We start from the raw sequence: 22,906 nt of genomic DNA, 5'->3' as shown, positions 1-22,906 counted from the left end.
AAGATATGCTTTTAATGCAATTTGCAGCTCGGGACATCTTTCTGAGAAGGCACATGGAGAGCCTGTGTTTTATGTACCTGTGAAATGTGTGCACTGTGCACTGTTCCCCAGATGGGAACCAATATTTGCATGCAGAGCTCCTGCATTCTATAGAGTTTTGGTTCCACCTTTCACTGTTCAAGTGAGCTTCCCTTTTAAAATGAGATGAGGATAAGGGTCCTGATGTAGTTTACTACCTGTGAAAGGAATTCAGGTGTAGAAGTTGATCTTGATCTTGCCATGTTTTAGTTAAAACAAGGGTTGCTTGTAAACAAGAAAATCTTCAGTACTTTCTGTATCAATCAATAGCACAGGCAATTACTTTCAGTATCCTTTTTAATTGTGTTTTGTTTAATATAAAAACTAGCTTATTAGAGGCAGTTGGGGTTTGGGGGGGTTTGGTTAGGGTTTTTTTGTTTGTTTTTTTACACAAGTAGGACAAGACAGATTCATGTTTATGGTGCTTATCCTACTATAGGCTTACTTTTTTTCCCTTTTTTTTTCTGTTTAGGTTGGTTGTTTGTTGAAATTTTTTGGGGGGTGGAATGGTTTTGGGTTTTGTGGGGGTTTTATTTTTGTGTGTGTGTGTTCAGGGCTTTTTTTCTCTTGTTATCCATGCTTGAATTGTTAGTGTTGCCAATCTTTCCCGCGAGTGCTAAAAAAACAGAGCTGGAAACATTTTTAATGGCTGAACATTGTTTGCCCTATAAGATACAAGTTAAATCAGAACTGTAAATGTAATTTCTGTATAGCTTCATTCTGACCAAAGGGCTGTTTGTTTATTAGTAATTAACAGATGCTTATTTAAAGATAGGAACGATATTCCCACCATATAGCTTTCATTCCCACCAGATAGCTTTTTCAACACTATGTCAGGAATGTTAAAATATTGGCAATATTCCCAAATATTAGCAAAATTTGCTTTCACAGCTCATTTTGAAATTTTGAGATACAGTATTGAGCGTATACCAGCAGTGGACACAGAGTGGCATAATTTGGGGTGGTAGAAGATAAAGGGCTGTACCTCTGGAGTTTTTGAATCTCTTTCAAAATTCAGTTCTGTATTTTCTGTTCAAAGACAGGTAAGCATTCCAGAGATGACAGTCTTTTATTTATATGACTGGGGTGTGTGGAGGTGGATGGCAACTACACAAATGTTGCTTATAGCCATAAAATTAACGTTTATGGTAGCGCTTCTCTAGTGTACGTTATTTCGCTTGGAAGCACAGTATGCAAGAACCCAAGTATCTGTTCCACGCGATAGGGGATCACTCGTTGCAGTGCTGTTGCCTAAGGGTTTCACCTGGGCAAGGATGTGGGAATGCAGCTGTGGGCTGCAGTGCTGTTCATGATGGGTTGTTTGCCGCTTTCCCCCCTTCTTTTCTCATTCTTCTGTGAGCTTTATTTAAAAGAGAAATCATGCTTCCTAGCTGATGTCTACTCTGTTAGGGGCATGATGGTTTTCAGATATTTGTTTACTTCATTGAAATGGCTCAGTTTTGGCTTTGTATTGCATCCATGGATGTATGTAGCAGTTCTTTTCTTGGGCTTCAGCAGTAGTTACATCATCCCTGAACACTTGAGAACTTTATTTTCCTGTTCCAAAAAAAGGGATGTAATGACGAACTAATCAGCAAAACAATTTTGCTGTTATCCACCATTTGTTTGCTATATTTACCATAAATGAACACTTCATATTTCTGCTGTCTGTTCCTTAAAAAAACCCCAACCAAACAAAAAACAACCAAAGCCAAATACACACAATATGTATCTTTACATATCTCATGCCAAAATTTATAGTGTTTCTCTGTGTTCTGTGTCCTGTTGATGGACAGAGACTTATTTATTGATTTTAATAGCCCAGGGGTAAATGGAAGCTTAACCTCCACTAGTTTGGTTTTCCTAACAGTCACTCTGGTGTCTTTTGATGGTGATGAAACATCTGAGTGTCATTTGGACTGTCCAGATTGAATCTTCTGTCTGAAAGCCTGGGATCCCTAGGATTTCATGATTGCTAAAGCTTATTGCTATGTGTGAAGCTATGAGACTCATGTTATCTGAGAAGAGAGTTTTGGCTGTTGTCTCATTTGTTGTTCCTGCAACATCCTCCCTGCCATCTTTTGTGATTTTTTTTCTCTAATCATCCTGAGGATGGTTAACTCTCTTGATTTGCTATACCAGAGATGCCATCACAGTGTGCTGTGCTGCAAGAATATCCTGGCTAGAGCATCTGCCCGTCACTATTATTCCTGACAACAGCAGGAAGTATATTTGGAAGCACTGAGCAGCTGCTCAGAAAGGCACACTAGCATATTTTGTTTTGTTTTTAATTATGATGATGATTATTTGATGTTATTTTAAAGAGACTTCACACAAAAATATTTGGGTTGTACTAGTGAGTGTTGAAAGTATATTTTGAAACAAAAATAACAAAGAATTTTTGTTTCAAGCTGAAATTACTGTAGAAAATCTTTCCGTATTATGAAAAATGTCTAGGCTTAACTTTTTTTTTTTCCTTCTTTGTTGTAAGGGATCATTTTCTTTCCTGGGACAGAAAGTGAGCAATGTTGAGCATCTCTTGATGCCTCAGAACTTCAGGTTGTGGATGAAAGGATTGAGTGCCTGTGGGTTAAAATCAGAGGGAGGCCTAACAAATCTGACATCCTGATTGGAGTCTGTTACAGACCACCCAACCAGGATGAGGAGGCAGATGAAATATTCTATAAGCAACTGAAGGCTGTCTCAAGATCGTCAGATCTCGTCCTTGTGGGTGACTTTAACCTGCCAGACATCTGCTAGGAACTTAATTCAGCAGAGAGGTGGCAGTCCAGAAGGTTCCTAGAGTGTATGGAGGACAGCTTCCTGATACAGCTGTTAAGTGAGCCTACCAGGGGTCAGGCTCTGCTTGACCTGCTGTTCTCAAATAGAGAAGGGCTGGTGGGAGATGTGATGGTAGGAGGCTGCCTAGGGTGCAGTGATCATGAGATAGTGGAGTTTTCAATATGCAGGGAAATAGGGAGGAGCACTAACAGAACCCTCACTTTGGAATTCCGGCAGGCAAACTTCAGCTTGTTTAAGCAACTTACTTGGAAAGTACCCTGGGTAGCAGCCCTTAAGAACCAAGGGCTCCAGGATGGTTGGACCTACTTCAAACAGGAGCTCTTGAAGGCACAGGAACTGGCAGTTCCCACATGCTGATAGAGGAGCCGCCAGGGAAGGCGACCGGCCTGGATGGGCAAGCAGCTCCTGGAGGAATTTAGGGGAAAAAGAGGATGTGTCACCTTTGGAAAGGGGGGGAGGCTTCTCGAGGTATGTTCAAGGATGTTGTTAGATCATGTAGGAGAAAAATTAGAGAGGCAAAAGCCCAGTTGGAACTCAAGCTGGCCACTTCTGTGAGACAATAAAAAGCATTTTTATAAATATATTAATGCTAAAAGAACCTCCACTCCTTATTGGACCTAGAGGGGAACATTTTAACTAAAGATGAGGAAAAGGCTGAGGTTCTAAATACCTTCTTTGCCTCCATTTTCAACAGTAATGTAGAAGGACTTCAGGATAACTGTCCTCCTGAGCTGGTTGATAGGGTCAGGGAGCAGTGTAGTACCCCTGAAATGCATGAGGAATTAGTTTGGGACTTGCTGAGCTACTTGGATACTCACAAGTCCATGGGACCGGATGGGATCCACCCTAGCGTGCTGACAGAGCTGGCAGATGAGCTGGCCAAGCCTCTCTCCATCATTTACCACTAGTCCTGGCTCACTGGAGAGGTCCCAGATGACTGGAAACTGGCCAATGTGATGGCCATCCACAACCGGGGTTGGATTAAGGACCATTTAAACTACAGGCCTGTCAGCCTGACCTCGGTGCCAGGGAAAATTATGGAGCAGATCATCTTGGGGGCAATCACTACACACCTGAAGGAATAGCATAGCATAGCATAGAATAGAATAGACCAGGTTGGAAGAGACCTTTGAGATCATCACGTCCAACCCATCGTCCAACACCATCTAATCAACTAAACCATGGCACCAAGCACCCCATCCAGTCTCTTCCTAAACATGCAGCTTAAACCTCCCCTGGTGCAGCTTGAGACTGTGTCCTCTTGTTCTGGTGCTGCTTGCCTGGGAGAAGAGACCAACCCCCACCTGGCTACAACCTCCCTCCAGGTAATTGTAGACAGCAATAAGGTCAGGGGACTGAGCCTTCTCTTCTCCAGGCTAAGCAACCCCACCTCCCTCAGCCTCTCCTCATAGGGCTTATGCTCCAAACCCTTCCGCATCTTTGTTGCCCATCTCTGGAAACATTCCAGCAAGTCAACCTCCTTCCTAAACTGAGGGGCCCAGAACTGGACACAGTACTCGAGGTGTGGCCTAACCAGTGCAGTGTACAGGGGCAGAATGACCTCCCTGCTCCTGCTGGCCACACTGTTCCTGATGCAGGCCAGGATGCCATTGGCCCTCTTGGCTGCCTGGGCACACTGCAGCCTCATGTTCAGCCTATCATTGACCAGTACTCCTAGGTCCCTCTCTGCCTGGCTGCTCTCCAGCCACTCTGACCCCAGCCTGTAGCTCTGCATGGGGTTGCTGTGGCCAATGTGCAGAACCCGGCACTTGGATGTGTTAAATCTCATGCCATTGGACTCTGCCCATCTGTCCAGCCTGTCAAGGTCCCTCTGCAGAGCCTCTCTACCCTCCAGCAGATCAACTCCTGCCCACAGCTTGGTGTTGTCTGCAAATTTACTGATGATGGACTCAATCTCCTCATCCAGATCATCAATAAAGATGTTAAAGAGCACAGGACCCAGCACTGATCCCTGGGGGACACCACTAGTGACTGGCTGCCAGCTGGATGTGGCACCATTCACTACCACTCTCTGGGCTCAGCCCTCCAGCCAGTTCCTAACCCAGCACAGAGTGCTGCTGTGCATGCCACGAGCTGACAGCTTGCCCAGGAGTTTGCTGTGGGGGACAGTGTCAAAGGCCTTGCTGAAGTCCAGGTAGACTACATCCACAGGCCTCCCCACGTCCACAAGGTGGGTCACCTGATCATAGAAGGAGATCAGGTTGGTCAGGCAGGACCTGCCCTTCCTAAATCCATGCTGGCTGGGCCTGATCCCTTGGCCATCCTCTAAGTGCTGTGTGATTGCACTCAAGATGACCTGCTCCATAATCTTGCCTGGCACTGAGGTCAGGCTGACAACTCTGTAATTCCCTGTCTCATCCAACCGGCCCTTCTTGTGGATGAGCACCACGTTGGCCAGCTTCCAGTCTTCTGGGACCTCTCCAGTGAGCCAGGACTACTGAAAAATGATGGAGAGTGGCTTGGCCAGCTCATCTGCCCCATATTTGTCCCATCTGGTCCCATGCACTTGTGGGGATCCAAGTGGCTGAGAGGTCTCTAACTACCTCCTCTTGGAACACAGGGGAACTATACTGCTCCCTGACTCCATCTGCCAACTCGGAAGGCCAGTTGTCTGGAAGACAACCTATCCTGCTGTTAAAAATGGAGGCAAAGAAGGTGTTAAGTACCTCTGCCTTTTCCTCATCTTTAGTTACAATATTCCCCTCCATGTCCACTCAGGAGTGGAGGTTGTCCTTGCTCCTTCTTTTGCCATTAATATATTTATAGAAGAATTTTTTGTTGTCCTTCACAGCAGAGGCCAGTCTAAGCTCTAAATGGGCTTTTGCCTCCCTAATTTTCTTCCTACATGACCTAGCAACATCCTTAAACATCCTATGAGTTGCCTCACCTTTCTTCCAAAGATGATACACCCTCTTTTTTTCCCCTTCGTTCTTTTAGAAGTTCACTGCCCATCCAGGCTGGCCATCTGCTTTGGTGGCTCATCTTCTGGCTCATTGGCACAACACGTTTCTGCGCCTTCAAGAGTTCTTCCTTCAAGCAGGTCCAGCTCTCCTGGACCCCTTTGTATTTAAAGGGCTGTTTCCCAAGGAACCTTCTGAGTTAGTTCCTTGAGATTATTATTTTATTTTTCCCCCAGTTTAGGTAAAGTGAAGTGTAGTAGGATCAAGAAAGGCATGTGTTTGGAGGGTGACTCATCCTATCTGAGATAGGAGGGACAAATAACCTAGAGATACTGTCTATTATATAGAAAGCTTAGCTTTTTGGTGGCTGTAAGTTTGACACCATCCCTACTGTTAAATCTCTAGGAAGAATCTGGTCTAGTGGGGTAGACAGACTGAGAGAGTGATGTTGTAGTAGAGGCATCAAAAGCCTCACTTTATGTTAAGTGCCAAGACTTGGCAGTAAATTGTTATGTTCCCAGAGAGGCTGTAGAAAACAGAAAGCTATTACAAGAAAAATATCAAAGTTAGCCATTGCAAATTGTTCATTCATTACATTGTTGTTAGAAGATACAAAAGTTTATAATTTTTTTGCACTGCAATCTGAGATTTTTCTAAATTTGTACTAGAGTGTCCTCTTTTCAATGAAACATGACATACAGAGACACATGGCCTTTCTGAAGTTTCCAGCTGCTGTGGCTGAGCAAGTAGGTGGGCTCATGGAAATACGGTACATTTCCTGAACCAGGCTGCAAGGAGGAGCAGTCACATAGCTTGGTAAAATGTATTCATATTGTCCCAACTGAAGTCAGGTGAATGACAGACACAAGATAAATTGATCCCCTTTTACCTTCCATGCAGTCAGATATTGACAGTTCTTTTACCCTTTTTTTTTTCCTTTCCTAGTGTTGTTATCCCCAGACACGCCATATTCAACCCACAGTTGCAGGAGAAAGCCTAGCGACTAGTCAGTGCGCTCTGGGGTTTCACACTGCTCTGTTCATGGTTCCAGTGTGTTTTCCTTAAAAAACTAAGCCTATGTTTTCTTCATCTCTTGTCCTGTTGTCATTGTCTTCCTCCATTTGGGGGGAAAGGTTGAAATATTAACTTAGCCTTTAGACAAACAAAACACTGCACTCAGCATTGTTAAAACTTATACACCAGCCATCCATCAACCTCATTCTTGAAGTCTAGAGAAAATAAACTTGGTGCTTAGGGAATAACTTCTGTGGGCAACTGCTTTTGAGGAAGTGGTTGGTGTGGAGTTCACTCAGGTAGTAGTGAGAAAGTTTTATCCAGTTTCAAAACTTTGAGGGTCTTGCTAAATGTGACCAAGTTTGGATTTTACCCAATCTCCTGGAGAGGTTTACTTTGTAATTTGCCACCTTTGACTAAGGATGCATTGCACACAGGTTTCATGCCTTCTGTTTAGGACTGCATTGTCTGGAGCACTGTTTTTCTTAGCTCTTCATAAATCAAAATGCAATCTTCACAGTAACAGAAGCATAGCCCATTAATTGCTTTGAAGATTAGGGCCAAGACTTTCAGCTGTCAGGAGGAAACCAAAAACCAACATAGATTTGCATGCTAATACCATCCTAAACCTTGCAGGAGCCACACAGTCTCAGGAAGTTTTACACAGAGAGAGTGATTGCCCGCTGGAATGGGCTGCCAGAGGAGGTGGTGGGGTCGCCGTCGCTGAGGGTGTTCAGGGCGAGGCTTGACAGGATGCTTGGTTGTATGGTTTAGTTGATTAGGTGGTGTCGGATGATAGATTGGACATGATGATCTCAAAGGTCTCTTCCAACCTGGTTAATTCTATTCTATTCTATTCTATTCTATTTTTGTGCCACTGGGAGTCTTAACATTGGTTTTACATCGAAGGTGAGAAACAGTCATTTACAGTAATCCATCTTTGAGTTCTTTGGCCTTGTTTATAGAGTGATGTTGAGTATCTTAGTGAGTTGTTGATACAGAAAGATGCATTTAGTAAATGATCCTCTGTGAAAGGCGTAAGACCAGGCTGGATGAGGCTCTGGCCGGCCTGATCTAGCGTGGGGTGTCCGTGCCCATGGCGGGAGGGTTGGAACTAGATGATCCTTGTGGTCCCTTCCAACCCTGACTGACACTATGATACTATTCTATGCTATGGATTGTTGTTTCCTTCTAGCCCAGTCTCTACCTAACTCTGTGTGATGTATTGAAAACTGTTATGACACTGTCTTAATTTTAAGAGTGTATAGATGCTGTTTAACCCTTCTCAAAGGAGTTAAAGAAAAATGTTCCACACCAGATTGAAAGAATAGAAGTTTAAATGGGAGTATTATTCATAACTAAATACAACAGTAAAAAAACATGCAGAAATACCCAACAATTCATGTTCAGCCCAGCACTCTAGTCTGGGATTCTCCAAAAACCTCACTAGACCATCACTTTCCCAAAAACATTCCTCCAGACCAGGCCTCAAAACCCCAGGCTTCATATTCCCTCTTCCCATCCTCCCACTCCCCTCCACCTCCCCTGCACCCCCATATCTCCCTATACCTCCCTACCCAGGCACAAATGGCACAGCTAAAAATCAGCTTGCCAGCAGCACCAGGCCCAACTCCCCTGCATCACAGAGATTAGGGAGCCCACACCAGGAAGGGAGCAGAGAGAGGAGAAGGGGTGAACAGCCTGTGCTGTTTCTTTATAAAGGGGAGATGCTGGCATTACAGGAATGAAATAACAAAAGATGACACTTTCTGGTACACCTCCTCAACTCTGGGTTAAGGCTGGATGCCTTTAAGAACCACATCCAGCTGGCAGCCAGTCACTAGTGGTGTGCCCCAGGGATCAGTACTGGGCCCCATGCTCTTTAACATCTTTATTGATGATCTGGACGAGGACATTGAGTCCATCATGAGTAAATTTGCTGATGACACCAAGCTGGGGGCAGGAGTTGATCTGCTGGAGGGTAGAGAGGCTCTGCAGAGGGACCTCGACAGGCTGGACAGATGGGCAGAGTCCAACGGCATGAGATTGAACACATCCAAGTGCCGGGTTCTGCACATTGGCCACAACAACCCCATGCAGAGCTACAGGCTGGGGTCAGAGTGGCTGGAGAGCAGTCAGGCTGAGAGGGACCTGGGGGTGCTGGTTGACAGTAGACTGAACATGAGGCTGCAGTGTGCCCAGGCAGCCAAGAGGGCCAATGGCATCCTGGCCTGCATCAGGAACAGTGTGGCCAGCAGGAGCAGGGAGGTCATTGTGCCTCTGTACACTGCACTGGTTAGGCCGCACCTCGAGTACTGTGTCCAGTTCTGGGCCCCTCAGTTTAGGAAGGATGTTGACTTGCTGGAACGAGTCCAGAGAAGAGCAACAAAGTTGGTGAGGGGTTTGGAGCATAAGCCCTACGAGGAGAGGCTGAGGGAGCTGGGGTTGCTTAGCCTGGAGAAGAGGAGACTCAGGGGTGACCTTATTACTCTCTACAGCTACCTGAAGGGAGGTTGTAGACAGACGGATGTTGGTCTCTTCTCCCAGGCAGCCAGTACCAGAACAAGAGGACACAGTCTCAGGCTGTGCCAGGGGAGGTTCAGGCTGGATGTTAGGAAAAAGTTCTATACAGAAAGAGTGATTGCCCATTGGAATGGGCTGCCTGGGGAGGTGGTGGAGTCGCCATCACTGGAGGTTTTCAGGAGAAGACTTGATGGGGTGCTTGGTGCCGTGGGTTAGTTGCTTGGGTGGTGTTGGATTGGTTGATGGGTTGGATGTGATGATCTTGAAGGTCTCTTCCAACCTGGTTTATTCTATGTATGTATGTATTCTATGTATGTATAACAGACACTTAAAAACTTGTATGGGTTAAATTTGAAAAACAAACAAACAAAGAAAACCAAACCCCAAACACAAACAAACAACTCTTCCTGCAACCTCTAGTCATGTTTCTCATTTTTGCTTGTATTCAGAACAAGAACTTGACATTATCATGAAGTTAGAACTGTATGTGTATTTGTTTTGAGGCTATTGTTATGAATTATTCCAGTAAATGATAAACAAAAAAAGGGTATTTTGAGATGCCTTATGGTTTTGTATTAATGCTTTTGATGTTTTGAGACTATTAGGTGTGCAGGCACTTTTGCAATTATCCTTGTATAGTCAGCTGGTTTTCCTTTCTATTATATAGGTTGGGGTTTTTTTAATGTGTAAAAAGAGAGAAGTGAATCACTTAAACCCTGAAAACAGGATCATAACATCACAAGCCATTAAACCCAGTTCTAATGCAAAACAACTCAATATTTTTAAAACTAGATTTTTATGAATTGATTTAATTCAAGATTCTTACTTGACTGTGTGAGAGACTTGATTCTAGCCAGGAATAAACAGTCTTGAGAAAAGAGCAAAGGGGGGCGGGGAGGGCGGGAAGTACTTTTTAGCTCTTTTATATACAAAGGTATTTAGGAAAGAAGCACCCTGTGGTTTATGGAATACTAGTGCAGAAGGGAAAACACCCTCACTGAGTTTTGTAGTGTGGGTGAATTGAAGCACTTCAGAAGTTCCAAGTATTTTTTTAGACAGAACTAATAAAACTGAGTCAAGCATTAACTCTTTGATGGCTTACATGGTTCAGATATTCTCTGAAAGCTGCCTGTTTACTTCAGAAGCTGAAGAAAAAGGACTGTAGGTTCACTGTTTATCAGAATAGCTTTCCTTTGCTGTGTAGGAGTACAAAGGAATTCTGAGCACTGGGGAAACTGCATGAATTGCTCTTGGGATGGATCAGCAAACTGTAATTTTTAGTGCGTCTCTGTACATATCTATCCATGTGATTCCTTTGCATACTAAATAAGCCCAAGAAGGAAACTCAGGATATAAAAACTCAAAATTGGTGGTTTTCTTTTCCACAAGCTCACCTTTAGTTACTCACTGCTGAAAGCTGTAGTGACAGACTCCTGGTTGTAGACCCCAGCCATTGCTTTGCTCTTGTGCTGCCTCTTTCAGGGAGCAGCAGCCTGACATCACTGCATCCTGTCTCAGTGTATATTGTGACTGTTGTAAAGAATACAATTTAATGAGACTTACTCCTCCTTCAAAAATGCCATCTGCCCAGTAGTCTATAGTGTTTATGTGCTGCTTGCAATTGCTGTCAGGCTTGAGTGCGTGCAGTAGTTGCTCTGCCTGGCTGGTGCAGGTAAAATTGTTGAATGACTTAAGTAGCTCCCTGCTAGTGCTAAGAAAGCAAGACCATGTTACTAAATGGAAACCAAAGACAGGAAGAATCTTCCTACCTGTCTTTGAGGAAATGCCATCATTCCTTCCCTGTCAATAAGCTGCTACTACGCCTTACCAAGAATCAGGCAGGGATTGTTTCCTGCTCAGCTTTTGCTGTTCCTTACCAGCCATTCACCATGCTGCCATCTTTGTTTTGGAGATGGCCTGCCTCTCCTCATCTCCTCCTATTAGCAGCTGCTCAACTTCAGGGTCAGCACTGGTGCTACAGGCAGCCAATATTATGTGAAGAAAAGCAATAATTAGGTTTATATGCAACCAACTTAATTTTACAGATGAGTCCATTCTCTGTAAGATTCTTCCTTTCCGGACACCTGATGCATGCAGTAGAAACCTCCACATCCCTGAGAGGCAGAGGCCTGAATGCAGGCAGATCGCTCTGCTCCTGAGAATTTATTAACCAGTTTCCCAGAGTATTTAGGGTAGCTCCTGTTTTGTCCAGCCAGCAAAGGTTCTTCCCACATTCCAGATCTGGGGTACTCCTAGAGCAGCAGAGATCTCTGTGTATTGGAGCTGTGCTGTATGAATTCCTAGCTTTATTCCTGGATTTATTACAACATGGTTAACTACATGCACATCTCATCTTTTTCTCTGTCTTTGAAAACAGCAGTGACTGAATGAGGAAGCAAATGAGATAAGCAGATAGAAAACAAATCCTGCAGCTGTCAGAAGTATCAAACAAAAGCCAGTGATGATCCAAGTGAGGCCACACCTTGAGTACTATGTCCAGTTCTGGGCCCCTCAGTTTAGGAAAGAGGTTGACTTGCTGGAACGTGTCCAGAGAAGGGCAACAAACCCAGGGAGGGGTTTGGAGCACAAGCCCTATGAGGAGAGGCTGAGGGAGGTGGGGTTGCTTAGCCTGGAGAAGAGGAAGCTTAGGGGAGACCTTATTGCTGTCTACAACTACCTGGAGGGAGGTTGTAGCCAGGTGGGGGTTAGTCTCTTCTCCCAGGCAACCAGCACCAGAACAAGAAAACACAGTCTGAAGCTGCACCAGGGGAGGTTTAAGCTGCATGTTAGGAAGTAGTTCTTCATGGAAAGAGTGATTGGCCATTGGAATGGGCTGCCCAGGGAGGTGGTGGAGTCACCATCACTGGAGGTGTTTAGGAAGAGACTGGATGAGGCACTTGGTGCCATGGTTTAGTCGATTAGATGGTGTTGGGTGATGGGTTGGTCTTGAAGATCTTGAAGATCTTTTCCAACCTGGTCTGGTCTGGTCTGGTCTGGTCTGGTCTATTCTATTCTATTCTATAATGTCCCTGAAGATGCAGCCCAGGATCCAACTTGCCTTGTCTTGCATTCAGCCCGTTGTCTACCAGCACCCACAAATCCCTTTCAGCACTTTTTTGTCTGAAATTCTGGAGTGAAAATATAGACCACAGTCAGGGAGTGTAAAAGAGAGAATGTGAAGTGAGAATGAAGAAATATATTACTTGTGCATGTAACTTAAATTTACTGTTTGGTGTCTTTTATGCTTCATATTTTCATGCCAGTGTGTTTCTAATGTATCTGCTCAATGTGAAGCTAACGGGATAGGCATTTCCCAGTGTTCTGACTCAAACGTGCGTGGGTTGCAAATAGAAGCTGCCAAAGACAGTATGTTTATGTGTAGTGGATATCTCACATGAATACCTTCCCCCCCCCCCCCCCCCCCCCCCAAAGTGTGCTATCTGAAAAAAATATTTATTCTTGGAGCTTTTTCTTCTGAAATGTTGGCATTGCCATGTAATAAACTTCACATTTTGGAAGTTTCACAAGATTATTCCGGAGATTTAAATTAAAGTTTCTTAGTATGAATGAAATAGTATTCTTAAAGAAATTCCCAGATGTCCTTTGTACAATAAAGCTGGTCCAAAATCATATCTTCAAGCTTTTTCCTCTGAATTCAGTCAGGAATTTTCTATAAAAAGTTACTCCTTTGCTAACTGTAGGTTAGTAAGTCCAGAGATTGTACTGGTTTTAGTACACAAAGATTGGTAATAGGGTGAGGAACTGGTGTGGGCACCTAGAATTACCTAAGTTCTGTTCCCAGCCCTCAGACTCCTCTGGGAGTCAACCATCATTGCTTTCTAGAAAATTCTGAAGTGGAGACAGATTGTGAAGCTCAACCTTTCAAGGTTAAGCTGGTTTTCTCCTTAAAAAAATTTCAAATGATCAATACCTGGAACTCTTGGAAACCTCAAGCATTAAACCTCTTCTAACCTTCCCGATGCTAGCAGTTTCTCTAGGCAAGAAAACGGAGCATAATGTAACAGCTTCTTCAGGCAGTGTTTGGTTTTTGGTTAACTTTTTTTAAGTAGTCATTCAATTTGCTAAAAATGTGACATAACTTCCAACAGAATAATGAAGAAAATTAATAATTACGATGATAATTTCTTTAGTGAGCTTTGCTGCCTCCCTATAGTGGAAATACTGAGTATGGGAGAATGCTTGTATGAATTCAAGAATGGCAAAATGCCAACTATGCAAACCTCTGTCACAGCACAGGCTGATTTTTGGTAATTTAGTGCTGTTTCTTTGCCTTCCTCCTCTTCTGTTTTCCCTCTATCACTTGTAGAACTGGGAAAGATCCATCTGCTACTGTTTGGAAGATGATAAAAACTGCACAGCTGAGAATTACTATAATTGATTTTATTGTTTGTCTTCTAAATTAAAGCTAATTTCTAAGATACTACCTCAGCAACTCGGTCTTGGTGGCAGCAGTTTGTGTATGTGCATAAATTAGGAATGTGTTACTAGGTGTTCAGACAGTAATGGGGGTTTCTTTTGGGACCTCTTATTTGAGAGAAGATAAGGTAACTCTGAAGGTACTGCTATGGAAAGAGTACTAAGCCACCACCGTTTGTTAGCCTCCTTGGCTAGGATGTAATCTTAGCTGAAGAGCAGTACAACCCAGCCCTGAAAAATTTGATTCTCAGAGAACAGATAACTGTTCTCAAAGATGAGTAAATGTCTCATTGAATGAAACTCTTTGTGCAAGGCTTGAAAGTTTCTAATTGGTCACCCCATTATGGGGGGCCTTTGATACGATTAGTTCGTGGTTTACCAGGGGCAGCTTCTTGTTCAAAAATATTCTTCTGCAGCTAAGACCCAGAAAATGACAGACTACACTTGTGTTTTTGCAGGCATCTTTCCCAGGAAACCTGCAACTAGTCCTCGTTCTGCGACCAACAGGATTTTTTCATCGAGCTCTTTCAGACATTGCTTTCAAATTCAACAGAGAGGAGCTTAAAATGAAAGTACCTGTGAGTAATTCTCTGTTTTAAGGTTACTAGTAAGAATCTCTTAAATTATTTAATGTAGCCATTTAGGATCAAAGAAATCCTAACAAAAAGGCAGTTCCATCAAATTTGGCTGATTCATGATGGTATAGTCTTAAAAGAGTGTGTGAATTTTGAGGCAAATGCATTTCCCATGGACAAATACTGTAGTTTTCTCATGTGAACAAACAGACAACTGATATCTGTTGCATCGTCAATAAACCTGTGTTCATAGAGGTACAGCATTTATATTTTAAAATAAACTCTGAACTATATAAACTAAAGATACAGAAGCTACTTTACTTATCAGATGCAAATGTCTAGGGTGAAGGATACTCTGTCAATTAAGGTACTTTTACCCTACCCCTCGTTTATTTTGGGGATGCAGTGCTTAGATCCCAAATCCATACATATAGTGTTGTTCTTTCCCTCAAATCCTGAACAACCAGAGAAAATTAACAAAAAATTAATGTTGCTCTTAGAAAGTAGTCATGTATGGTTTATCAAGATAAAGACACCCAGTAGAGTACTTTGTTTTATAATCCATTAGCTTTTTTCAAATATGCCTGGTCCTCACACTCATGTGCAGTTATTTATATTTACATCATGTCCAGCTGAACCAACTGTTAAGTTTGTTTTTCTGTACTCAAAGGAAATAGTTCCATCACTTGCTTCTGTATTAAACTGAAATTTCTCAGAGGCTGAAGGATGGGGCGTAGAATCCTTAACAAGGGACTTCTTGCCATTGTTCCCATTGACTTTTTTTCTTTGCTGCTGCAGATCATAATGCTGGGCTCAGTATCAGAACTTCAGGGTTATATTGATAAAACACAATTAACAGAAGATCTTGGTGGCACCCTGGATTACTGCCATAACAGATGGCTGTCCCGTCGCACTGTAAGTCTTAGCTTTTGTTTTAACTTTTCAGTTTAATGAATCCTTCTCTTTTATACCCTGTCATTTATAAAACAGATTCCAAGGGATCCAAGTCGACTTGCTCAGAATGAGAAGATGCTCCCAATGGTACTTAGTCATCTTAGAGAAATAATATGAGTAATAATTTGGGAGTGGTTTTCTGAGCACTTGGAGCAAAGGAGCTACAGTGTATTATTGTGTTGAAGTTTATTGGTTTTGCTACAGGAAAGAAAAAGCTCAAGCAGTAAAATAGCTCCAGATTATAAAAATATGAGAAGATAGACGTAATAGGAGCCTAGGAAAAAATATACAATTAAGGAATTAATGGTGACGGTATCTGTTGCTTGCAAAATTATACTTTTACCATTTTTCAGTCTTCTAATTCCTCTGCTTGGGTTTGCTTTGGGAGTTATATTTTGTATGTTATGTGTCTGTTTGTACATATGCATGTGATGAGCATGAAACATCTTTAATGGTTTTTATTCCAAAAGGCTATAGAAGGTTTCGCCCAAAAGGTTAAGCAAACAGCTCAGATTCTTCAGTCCTTTGGGACTGAGCTGGCTGAAACAGAACTACCAAATGATGTGCAATCAACCAGCTCCCTTCTTGCAACACACACAGAAAAGAAGGACAAAATGAAGGTATGTAATTTTTGTAAAGGATGCTGTCTTCTAGTTAAACTGTGGTTTAATATATAGCTAACCATGTTAATAGAAAACTTTGAGGGTGTTAATAGTAATAGTGCAAAACATTGAAATCTTATTGAACTCATTTTGCCTGGTTTGATGTTAAAAGTCTTTTATGCGTGGAAAAATGATGTTTCTGGATGCTAAGTTTACACATGTGCAAATGCATAATGATTTGTGTGTGGAAGTGGAAACCGTTCGTAAGCAGTGGTGTGTTTAATTTGCATTCTTTTCTACAAGAAATTTGGGTTGTATTTGCATGCATATGAAAATACATGTCCTTCTGAAGAATGGACAAATATTCTTTCAGATTGTCTTAAATGGAAACTATTTGTGGGGTTCAAGACTGCACATTTAAAAATGTTGAGATATTTGTAGCTTAAGGAAACACTAGGGGATTTGAACCAAGCTGAAAGTTACACCAGGATGTTAAGATGGTTAATGAAGAAAAAGACAACATTTAGCATTTGCTGTCTGTATTTGTTGTTGTCAAACACTGCTTTTAATCCAACTATGCTCTTTTGCTGTTAAAACAAAATCCTTTTTTCCAGTTTTGTGCCTTATGAAGTCTGCTTTAAACAAATACCAGCAATGCACAACTACAGCATGTGGGGGTTTGGTTTTGTTTTGTAGGAAGATATCAGGTTAGCAGTGGAACAGGGAGATAATATCCTTGGAAGTATTACACAACCACTTACTGAGAATCCGGAGTACAAACTGAATCAAGATCAGCTAGACAATCAAACAACGGTAGAAAGGTGAGAGGAGTGAAATACTGAACATGCTGCTTTTTTGGGTTGTTCTCCCTACCTCTTTTACTTAGTTCCATATGCATGTGTGGCAAATAAGCAAATGTTACAGCGTGAACATGTAAAGCGAACTTTCAGAAGCAACTCCTCAGTCGTCAGATCTGTCCTGAGCAAAGTAAAATCCCTGATGTCTTCTACCAGGTCACCTGGCTATAAGGAAATAGAGAGTGGGATTTGAGTTCTGGTACCAACGAAGTGAGAGTGTTGTGTTTTTTCTCAGATTTGGACAGAACAGCTGAACAGCTTTTCCATATGTTAAAGAATACTGACGCTTTTTTCCGAGACTAAAGTGCTAATTTTGCTGCTGTAGGAAAGGCAAGAGTGGGGAAGACAGAAGTGATCTATCTCCTCAGTTACCTTTGTCCAATTTCATTAAGTCCTTTTGAATTCAAGGGGGAGGATTCTTTTGCTTTAACATGCCCAAAGGAGCTTCTGAAATTGCTGATATCTTATGAATATTGTTAGTAGCCTTTAAAGAGCTACTAGGGAGTACAGTGCTCTTGAAGTATCTTTGCACAAACTTCCTATATACTTCCTTTGGGCATATAAGTAATAAATGTTGTATTCCTTTGCTCTCAGCTCCCCCACCATCCCCCACCACACCCCCTTTAAATTACTGCCAAGTTTGAGGACATTATATCACCACAGCACAGATGTAAATTTGGACAAAGCTATGAAAGCATAGCTCATTTCCCCCAGGCAGTATTCTGCATTCTTTTTCTGTCTGTCATTCCATGTTTCTGTTACACTCAAGCTGACTTTTATTTCCAAATATTTGTCTATTCCAATCCATAAAGCTTGGCTGAAATCACTTGTTTAAGTTGTTGTTGCTATCAGCTATCTGAAGGACAGTCGGGGCGGGGGTTGCTAATTTATTCAAAACATTCCCACTGATACAATAACTGACAGAAGTTAGAACAAACTGTCTGTGCCTTTTTTCTTATCAGTTTTAACTTGTAAATTCAAGATTTGTTTCTGTGCAAGGTAAAGGTCATTAGAATTCTGATGCTTGACTTTCCCTGGATGTAGCCTGAATACAGCAAGGCTCACTGGAAAGATAAGGCCATGGGACACCCTGTTGGAAGCTAAGTTTAAAAGTTTTAAGGTTTTTGCCAAAATTATGATTGAAGAAGGCTCTTTTCATTGCAGTACTGCTGTACTGTGATATTTAAGTAGTGACTCTGCTCAGAAGAGGAGTGACCTTGAGGTTTATTAATAAGCCTTGCTTCAAGGAACAAAATGTAAGGGCAGCTGGCTAGTCACAGCAGTACAAATTTTTGCCTTCATTTTTTTACTTATAGCTCAAGGCTTAGGTTCCTTTGGGTCCTAGCCCACACACATTACATGTTTTATTTCTGTTTGCTAGTCCCAAGTCCCTATGTCTTCAGGCCAGAACGAAGAAGTAGTATGTGCAGCAGCTAGCTTCAAATCAGCACTTGCCAGTTTTTCAGAACTTAATGTTTGTGTTGGGCTTCAGTTTTACATCAGTGTTATTCTAGGAAACAATTCTGTGCAATACTCAAAGTTTCCTGTATCCAGTGTATTTTTTTTCTGGAAAATACTGCTTTGGGGAGGCTTTTTTGTTTACTGTGGAAGATTGTGTTGTCCCTTAAAGGTTGCAGCCATCCTTCTTACCCGATTTCCTTCCTATTTTTTTTCTTTTTTTAAGGCTTCTGGCTCAATTACATGAAACAGAGACTGCCTTTGATGAGTTTTGGATTAAGCATCAGCAAAAACTTGAGCAGTGTCTGCACCTTCGGAATTTTGAACAGAATTTTAGAGAGGTGAGAACTTCTTGGTGGCAGTCAATATTTGGTGAAACAGAAATGATTCAGAAGAAAACACTTCCCCCTCTTGTTTTTGCATCTCTTTAGTGTGCTTGAAAGCTTTCTTCGGCCTTTTTCATGTACATGCCTGTACTTGACAAACTGCTTTCTTTACTACCTTAAATACTTCACTATAGAGATGTAATAACTTCTCTTCCACGGTTGTATGATTTTTTTTTTCCATGGGCCCATCAGTGTATAAGCATTGAAAAACTCCTTTGAAACCTGCTCTCCACCACAGAAGCATAATATGTTGCCTGCAGCACTTTCATCTTGCCAATAGACCCTTTTATGGAAACAAGGGTTACCTAAACCTTCTGGCTGAAATGTTAGAAAACTCTCCAACACTGTGGGTGGGAAGTTGCAACCACACTGTTAGATGCTGGGTGGAGGCTGAACTACAATTTTTGCAGCCAGTTTCTGATCTCATGTTAAACTCACATGCTTGATGGCACCTACAGTCTCTTCACACTGGTGTAACTGATGTCAGAACACGGTCCCTGTGTCTCCATGGGAGCAATGCTCAGAAATGCTTTTACTACAAGTGCGTGTGTGTCTCTGTGTCTGTTTCTCTCACCTGTTAGGGTGAGGACCTCTCTCTCACATTTTGATGTTTGCATTAGTGTTGCTTTGCATTATTGTCATCTGGTAAAAGCAAGGTCATAAATGTTTCCTGAACATTAGTTTTCCTCCTTCCTCCCCAGCCCCCCTTTTCCCCCGTTGATAAGTGGTACTGTGGTGCCAGGAAACAGGATTACTTCACAGCCTTTTCTTTGTGTTTGTTTTCATTTTGAATTGGGGGTAAAGATAGACTGACATAAAAAAAGTGATTTGTCACTGTATCCTAGTAACCCCATAATGTGAGTCACTTGACTGAAAAATAGTGTCTCTCAGCTATTTAACTGATGGGTCTCCAAAGAGGTAGAATCATCTTCATTAACACATATCTGTGTCTCATTTCAGGTCAAAGCAGCTTTGGATATTGTGTCTGAGAGACTGTCTTCTTTCACAGATGTGGGAAACAGCTGTTCACATGTGGAGCACATTTTGAAGGATCTTGCCAACTTTGAAGAAAAATCACGTGTAAGAATTCTGCAAGTCTCAGTTTCTAGTGTTACAGTGCATGTGTGGAAGGGAACAGTATTTGGTTACTGAGTATATCTGATGAGCAGAATCAGCATCTCCAGTACTATGCAGAAGGCATTTGAAATAAAGTCTTTAATCATTAGAGTGGCCCTGTTCTCAGTCATCTCTCAAAGAGAGGAGTGACCAGTCACAAAGTCAGTGTGATCAATTTGTGGAAGAATTGCGTTAAGTGTCTACGTAACCAAGTTCTGCACTAAGTGATGAAGAGGCCACTTCCATTTCAAGTAAAGCTACTTATTTCATTAACTCTCAGGAATGAGAAAGCTGTGTATTGAAGGTACAGTATGTTAAAAGATGAGCAACAGAAACATATACTCTGGAAAATGTAGGGGGAGAACCTTATTAAGATCTGTGCTTCATAATAAAATATACAGCTCTGCAAATGAAGTCATTGCTCTTGAGGCTGAGGTACTCAAGCTAGGTATATTTTATTTTGAGTTCAGATGCTGCTGTATTCCAAATTGCATGCACATCCACACAAGGCGTAGGACAGTAGTGCTTCACAGGGAGGCATATGATTAAATTAATTAATATTTCTAAATTATTCTGATGAAATCATAGAATGATCTGGGCTGGAAGGGACCTCCAAATGTCATCTAGTCCAATGCCCTCTGCAGTCATCAGGGGCATCCTCAACTAGATTAGGCTGCCCAGAGCCCTGTCAAGCCTCACTTTTAATATCCCCAGGGATGGGGCCCCAACCACCACCTCCCTAGGCAACCTGTTCCAGTGTTCCACCACCCTCATAGTAAAGTACCTGTTCCTAACATCCAGTCTTAATCTGCTCTTTCCTAGTTTGAAGCCATTGGCCCTTGTCCTGTCACCACAGGCCTTTGTAAACAGTCTCACTCTATCCTTCTTGTAGGCCCCCTTCAGGTACTGGAAGGTCGATATTAGGTCTCCCCAGAGCCTCTCCTTCTCCAGGCTGAACAACCCCAGCTCCTACAGCCTGTCTTCATAGTAGAGGTGCTCCAAATAAAGCTTTAGTTCCTTGGGCATCTGGAAAGATGGGAAACCACTTTGATTTGTTAAGCTAGACAGCTGTTAACCAAAGATGTATTCTTTATCAGCATGTGTATTTTACTGCATAAAAACAAATGGGGTAATTTTACAATTTTTTTCACTGATGTTGATTCAAGATAAAATGTACCTAAATCAGAGCTTGCTTTCTTAGGAAACTGTAACAAAGGCCAGAATGCTAGCCTCAGAGGGTGATGCTTTTATCCAAAGCAATCATTATGCTGTGGACTCCATTATTCCAAAATGCAGTGAACTTCATCATCTCTGTGATGCCTTCACTACAGAGACAGAACGGAGGAGGAATCTTCTTAACAAATCTCTAGAGCTGCACAGCATACTAGAAAAGGTAAACTTTTTATGAAACAGTTCTGTTTTCCATCTTGTTTGCTTAAACCTCAACCAGTTAATTGCTTAAATAGTCAATCAGTTTTCATAATGGCAGGTATGGATGTGTTGTAAGATTTTTCCTTAAACAGCTAAAAACATCAGAAGTAGGGGTATGAAATGTTTTAGACCTCAGTGTTTGATGTTGACATTGGTGCATTCTGAGCCTGTTCTTTTCTGTTTCTAGTCTATGAAATGGTGTGATGAAGGAATTTATCTGCTGGCTTCACAGCCCGTTGATAAGTGTCAGTCTCAGGATGGTGCAGAATCAGCATTACAGGAGATCGAGAAATTCCTGGACACTGGTGCAGGCAATAAAATCAAGGAGCTGAGCAAAATATACAGAGAGTATGCACACATCCTCAGTGAAGACTTAAAGGTACTAGAAGATGTTCATAAGTATTTATGCATTCATTTGTTAATTCTAGAATTGTGCTACTGCAAGGCCATTGATAAAGCTAAATAATCGGTACTAGGAGTTATACCTGGGAACTGAAAAGCCACCACATTTCCCTGCCTGAGGTACTAGTCCTGTCACATCTTTGATTAAGCATCATGGGCTCCAAAGCCTTTAAAAAACTACTTCAAATTTTCAGATAGCAGGAATGCTTTTATAAAAATTTCTCTCAAGTGGATGTTTGAAACATGTTTTTTATGTAGCAAAAGTGTGCCTGTCCTTAATATTGGTATGACTTCTGCCTTGGAGCATCCTTTTCCTCTTGGTTGATCTCTTCATGTTCCAGAATCATTAGATGCTGTCAAAAAAATCTTTTCCCTGTTTTTGCTTTATCGAAACCTGAACACACAAATTTTATTATGAAACGATGTTCCAATTTTTCAGTGTACTAAATGGGTGTAAATTATGCCCTGGTGGGAGTGAAGCGTAGGGTAATGTTTTCATACACGGTATAAAAGCACTGGCAGCTTCAAATCAGTGTGCTGTAAATGGCAGCGTAGCTTGCTGATAGGTCTTTGACAAGGATTTTATTTTTCTTTTTATTTTATTTCTGTGGCAATGGTAGGAGCATGTGCAAAAGGTTTTTCAGAAGCAAGAAAGTATGGAAGAAATGTTTCAAAAGAGACAAGTCAGTCTCAAGAAACTGGCAGCTAAGCAGACACGTCCTGTTCAGCCAGTTGCCCCAAGACCCGAAGCCTTTGTAAAATCTTCCTGTACCTCTCCAGGTAATCAACTGTAGAAGCCTTTAACTATTTTTTTTTTCTCTCTATGATGTAAAACTTAAAGAAACTTTCAGCTCTAGTTTGTGGTTGAACAAATATCTGTGTCAGATCTGCCCAGGTTCTAACTGCTGATTGATTTTGGTTTACATACTTAGGTCTTCAAAGTGAATACGGATCCAGCTCAGAAAGCACTGCACTTCGGAGGGTAAACTATAGAAGAGGAAAGGTAATTCTTTCTCTTTGTGCTTTTCATGCATATGCTGCTTGAGAAAGTCATAAGTTCAGGAACCTCAAGAGGAATGAGGCAATTCCACTGAAAAAGTAACGTTGTTACCCCTGTCAAAGTAACTTTGGTGACGCATTCGTGTGGATTAAATAGAGGCTGCTTTGTCACTGGGCTGGATATGAAGGAAGTTAAAGTAAATAGTTGCCTATACTAGAAAAAATGTGAGGTACAACAAAATTTACAATCTACGAACGGGAAATATTTATTATTTGCCAGTAGTCATTGGCTTCTCTTAAAACTGGTGAAAGTGAAGAGGTAGTTGTAATTGGCTCCAAAACAGCTTCACC

General features: G+C 41.9%; 1 protein-coding gene across 12 annotated transcripts in view; it reads left to right on the top strand.

The window, feature by feature from the left end:
- Positions 1–22,906, top strand: part of MCF2L (MCF.2 cell line derived transforming sequence like) — a 196,749-nt gene that overhangs the window by 149,615 nt on the left and 24,228 nt on the right. For all 12 annotated transcript variants that reach the window (XR_008462328.1, XR_008462329.1, XM_054162839.1 and 9 more), the window contains 10 exons: positions 14,234–14,353; positions 15,149–15,265; positions 15,775–15,924; positions 16,603–16,727; positions 18,448–18,562; positions 19,568–19,687; positions 20,925–21,116; positions 21,342–21,533; positions 22,177–22,336; positions 22,489–22,559. Coding sequence is in view for 10 of the 12 variants with exons in the window: in XM_054162839.1 (XP_054018814.1) it covers positions 14,234–14,353; positions 15,149–15,265; positions 15,775–15,924; positions 16,603–16,727; positions 18,448–18,562; positions 19,568–19,687; positions 20,925–21,116; positions 21,342–21,533; positions 22,177–22,336; positions 22,489–22,559 (1,362 nt within the window). In the remaining 2 variants the exon portion in view is untranslated. The remainder of the gene's footprint in view (positions 1–14,233; positions 14,354–15,148; positions 15,266–15,774; positions 15,925–16,602; positions 16,728–18,447; positions 18,563–19,567; positions 19,688–20,924; positions 21,117–21,341; positions 21,534–22,176; positions 22,337–22,488; positions 22,560–22,906) is intronic.

This window comes from Dryobates pubescens, chromosome 7 (assembly GCF_014839835.1).
Source record: "Dryobates pubescens isolate bDryPub1 chromosome 7, bDryPub1.pri, whole genome shotgun sequence".
NCBI lineage: Eukaryota > Metazoa > Chordata > Aves > Piciformes > Picidae > Dryobates > Dryobates pubescens.
This window is presented reverse-complemented; position numbering and strand designations above follow the sequence as displayed.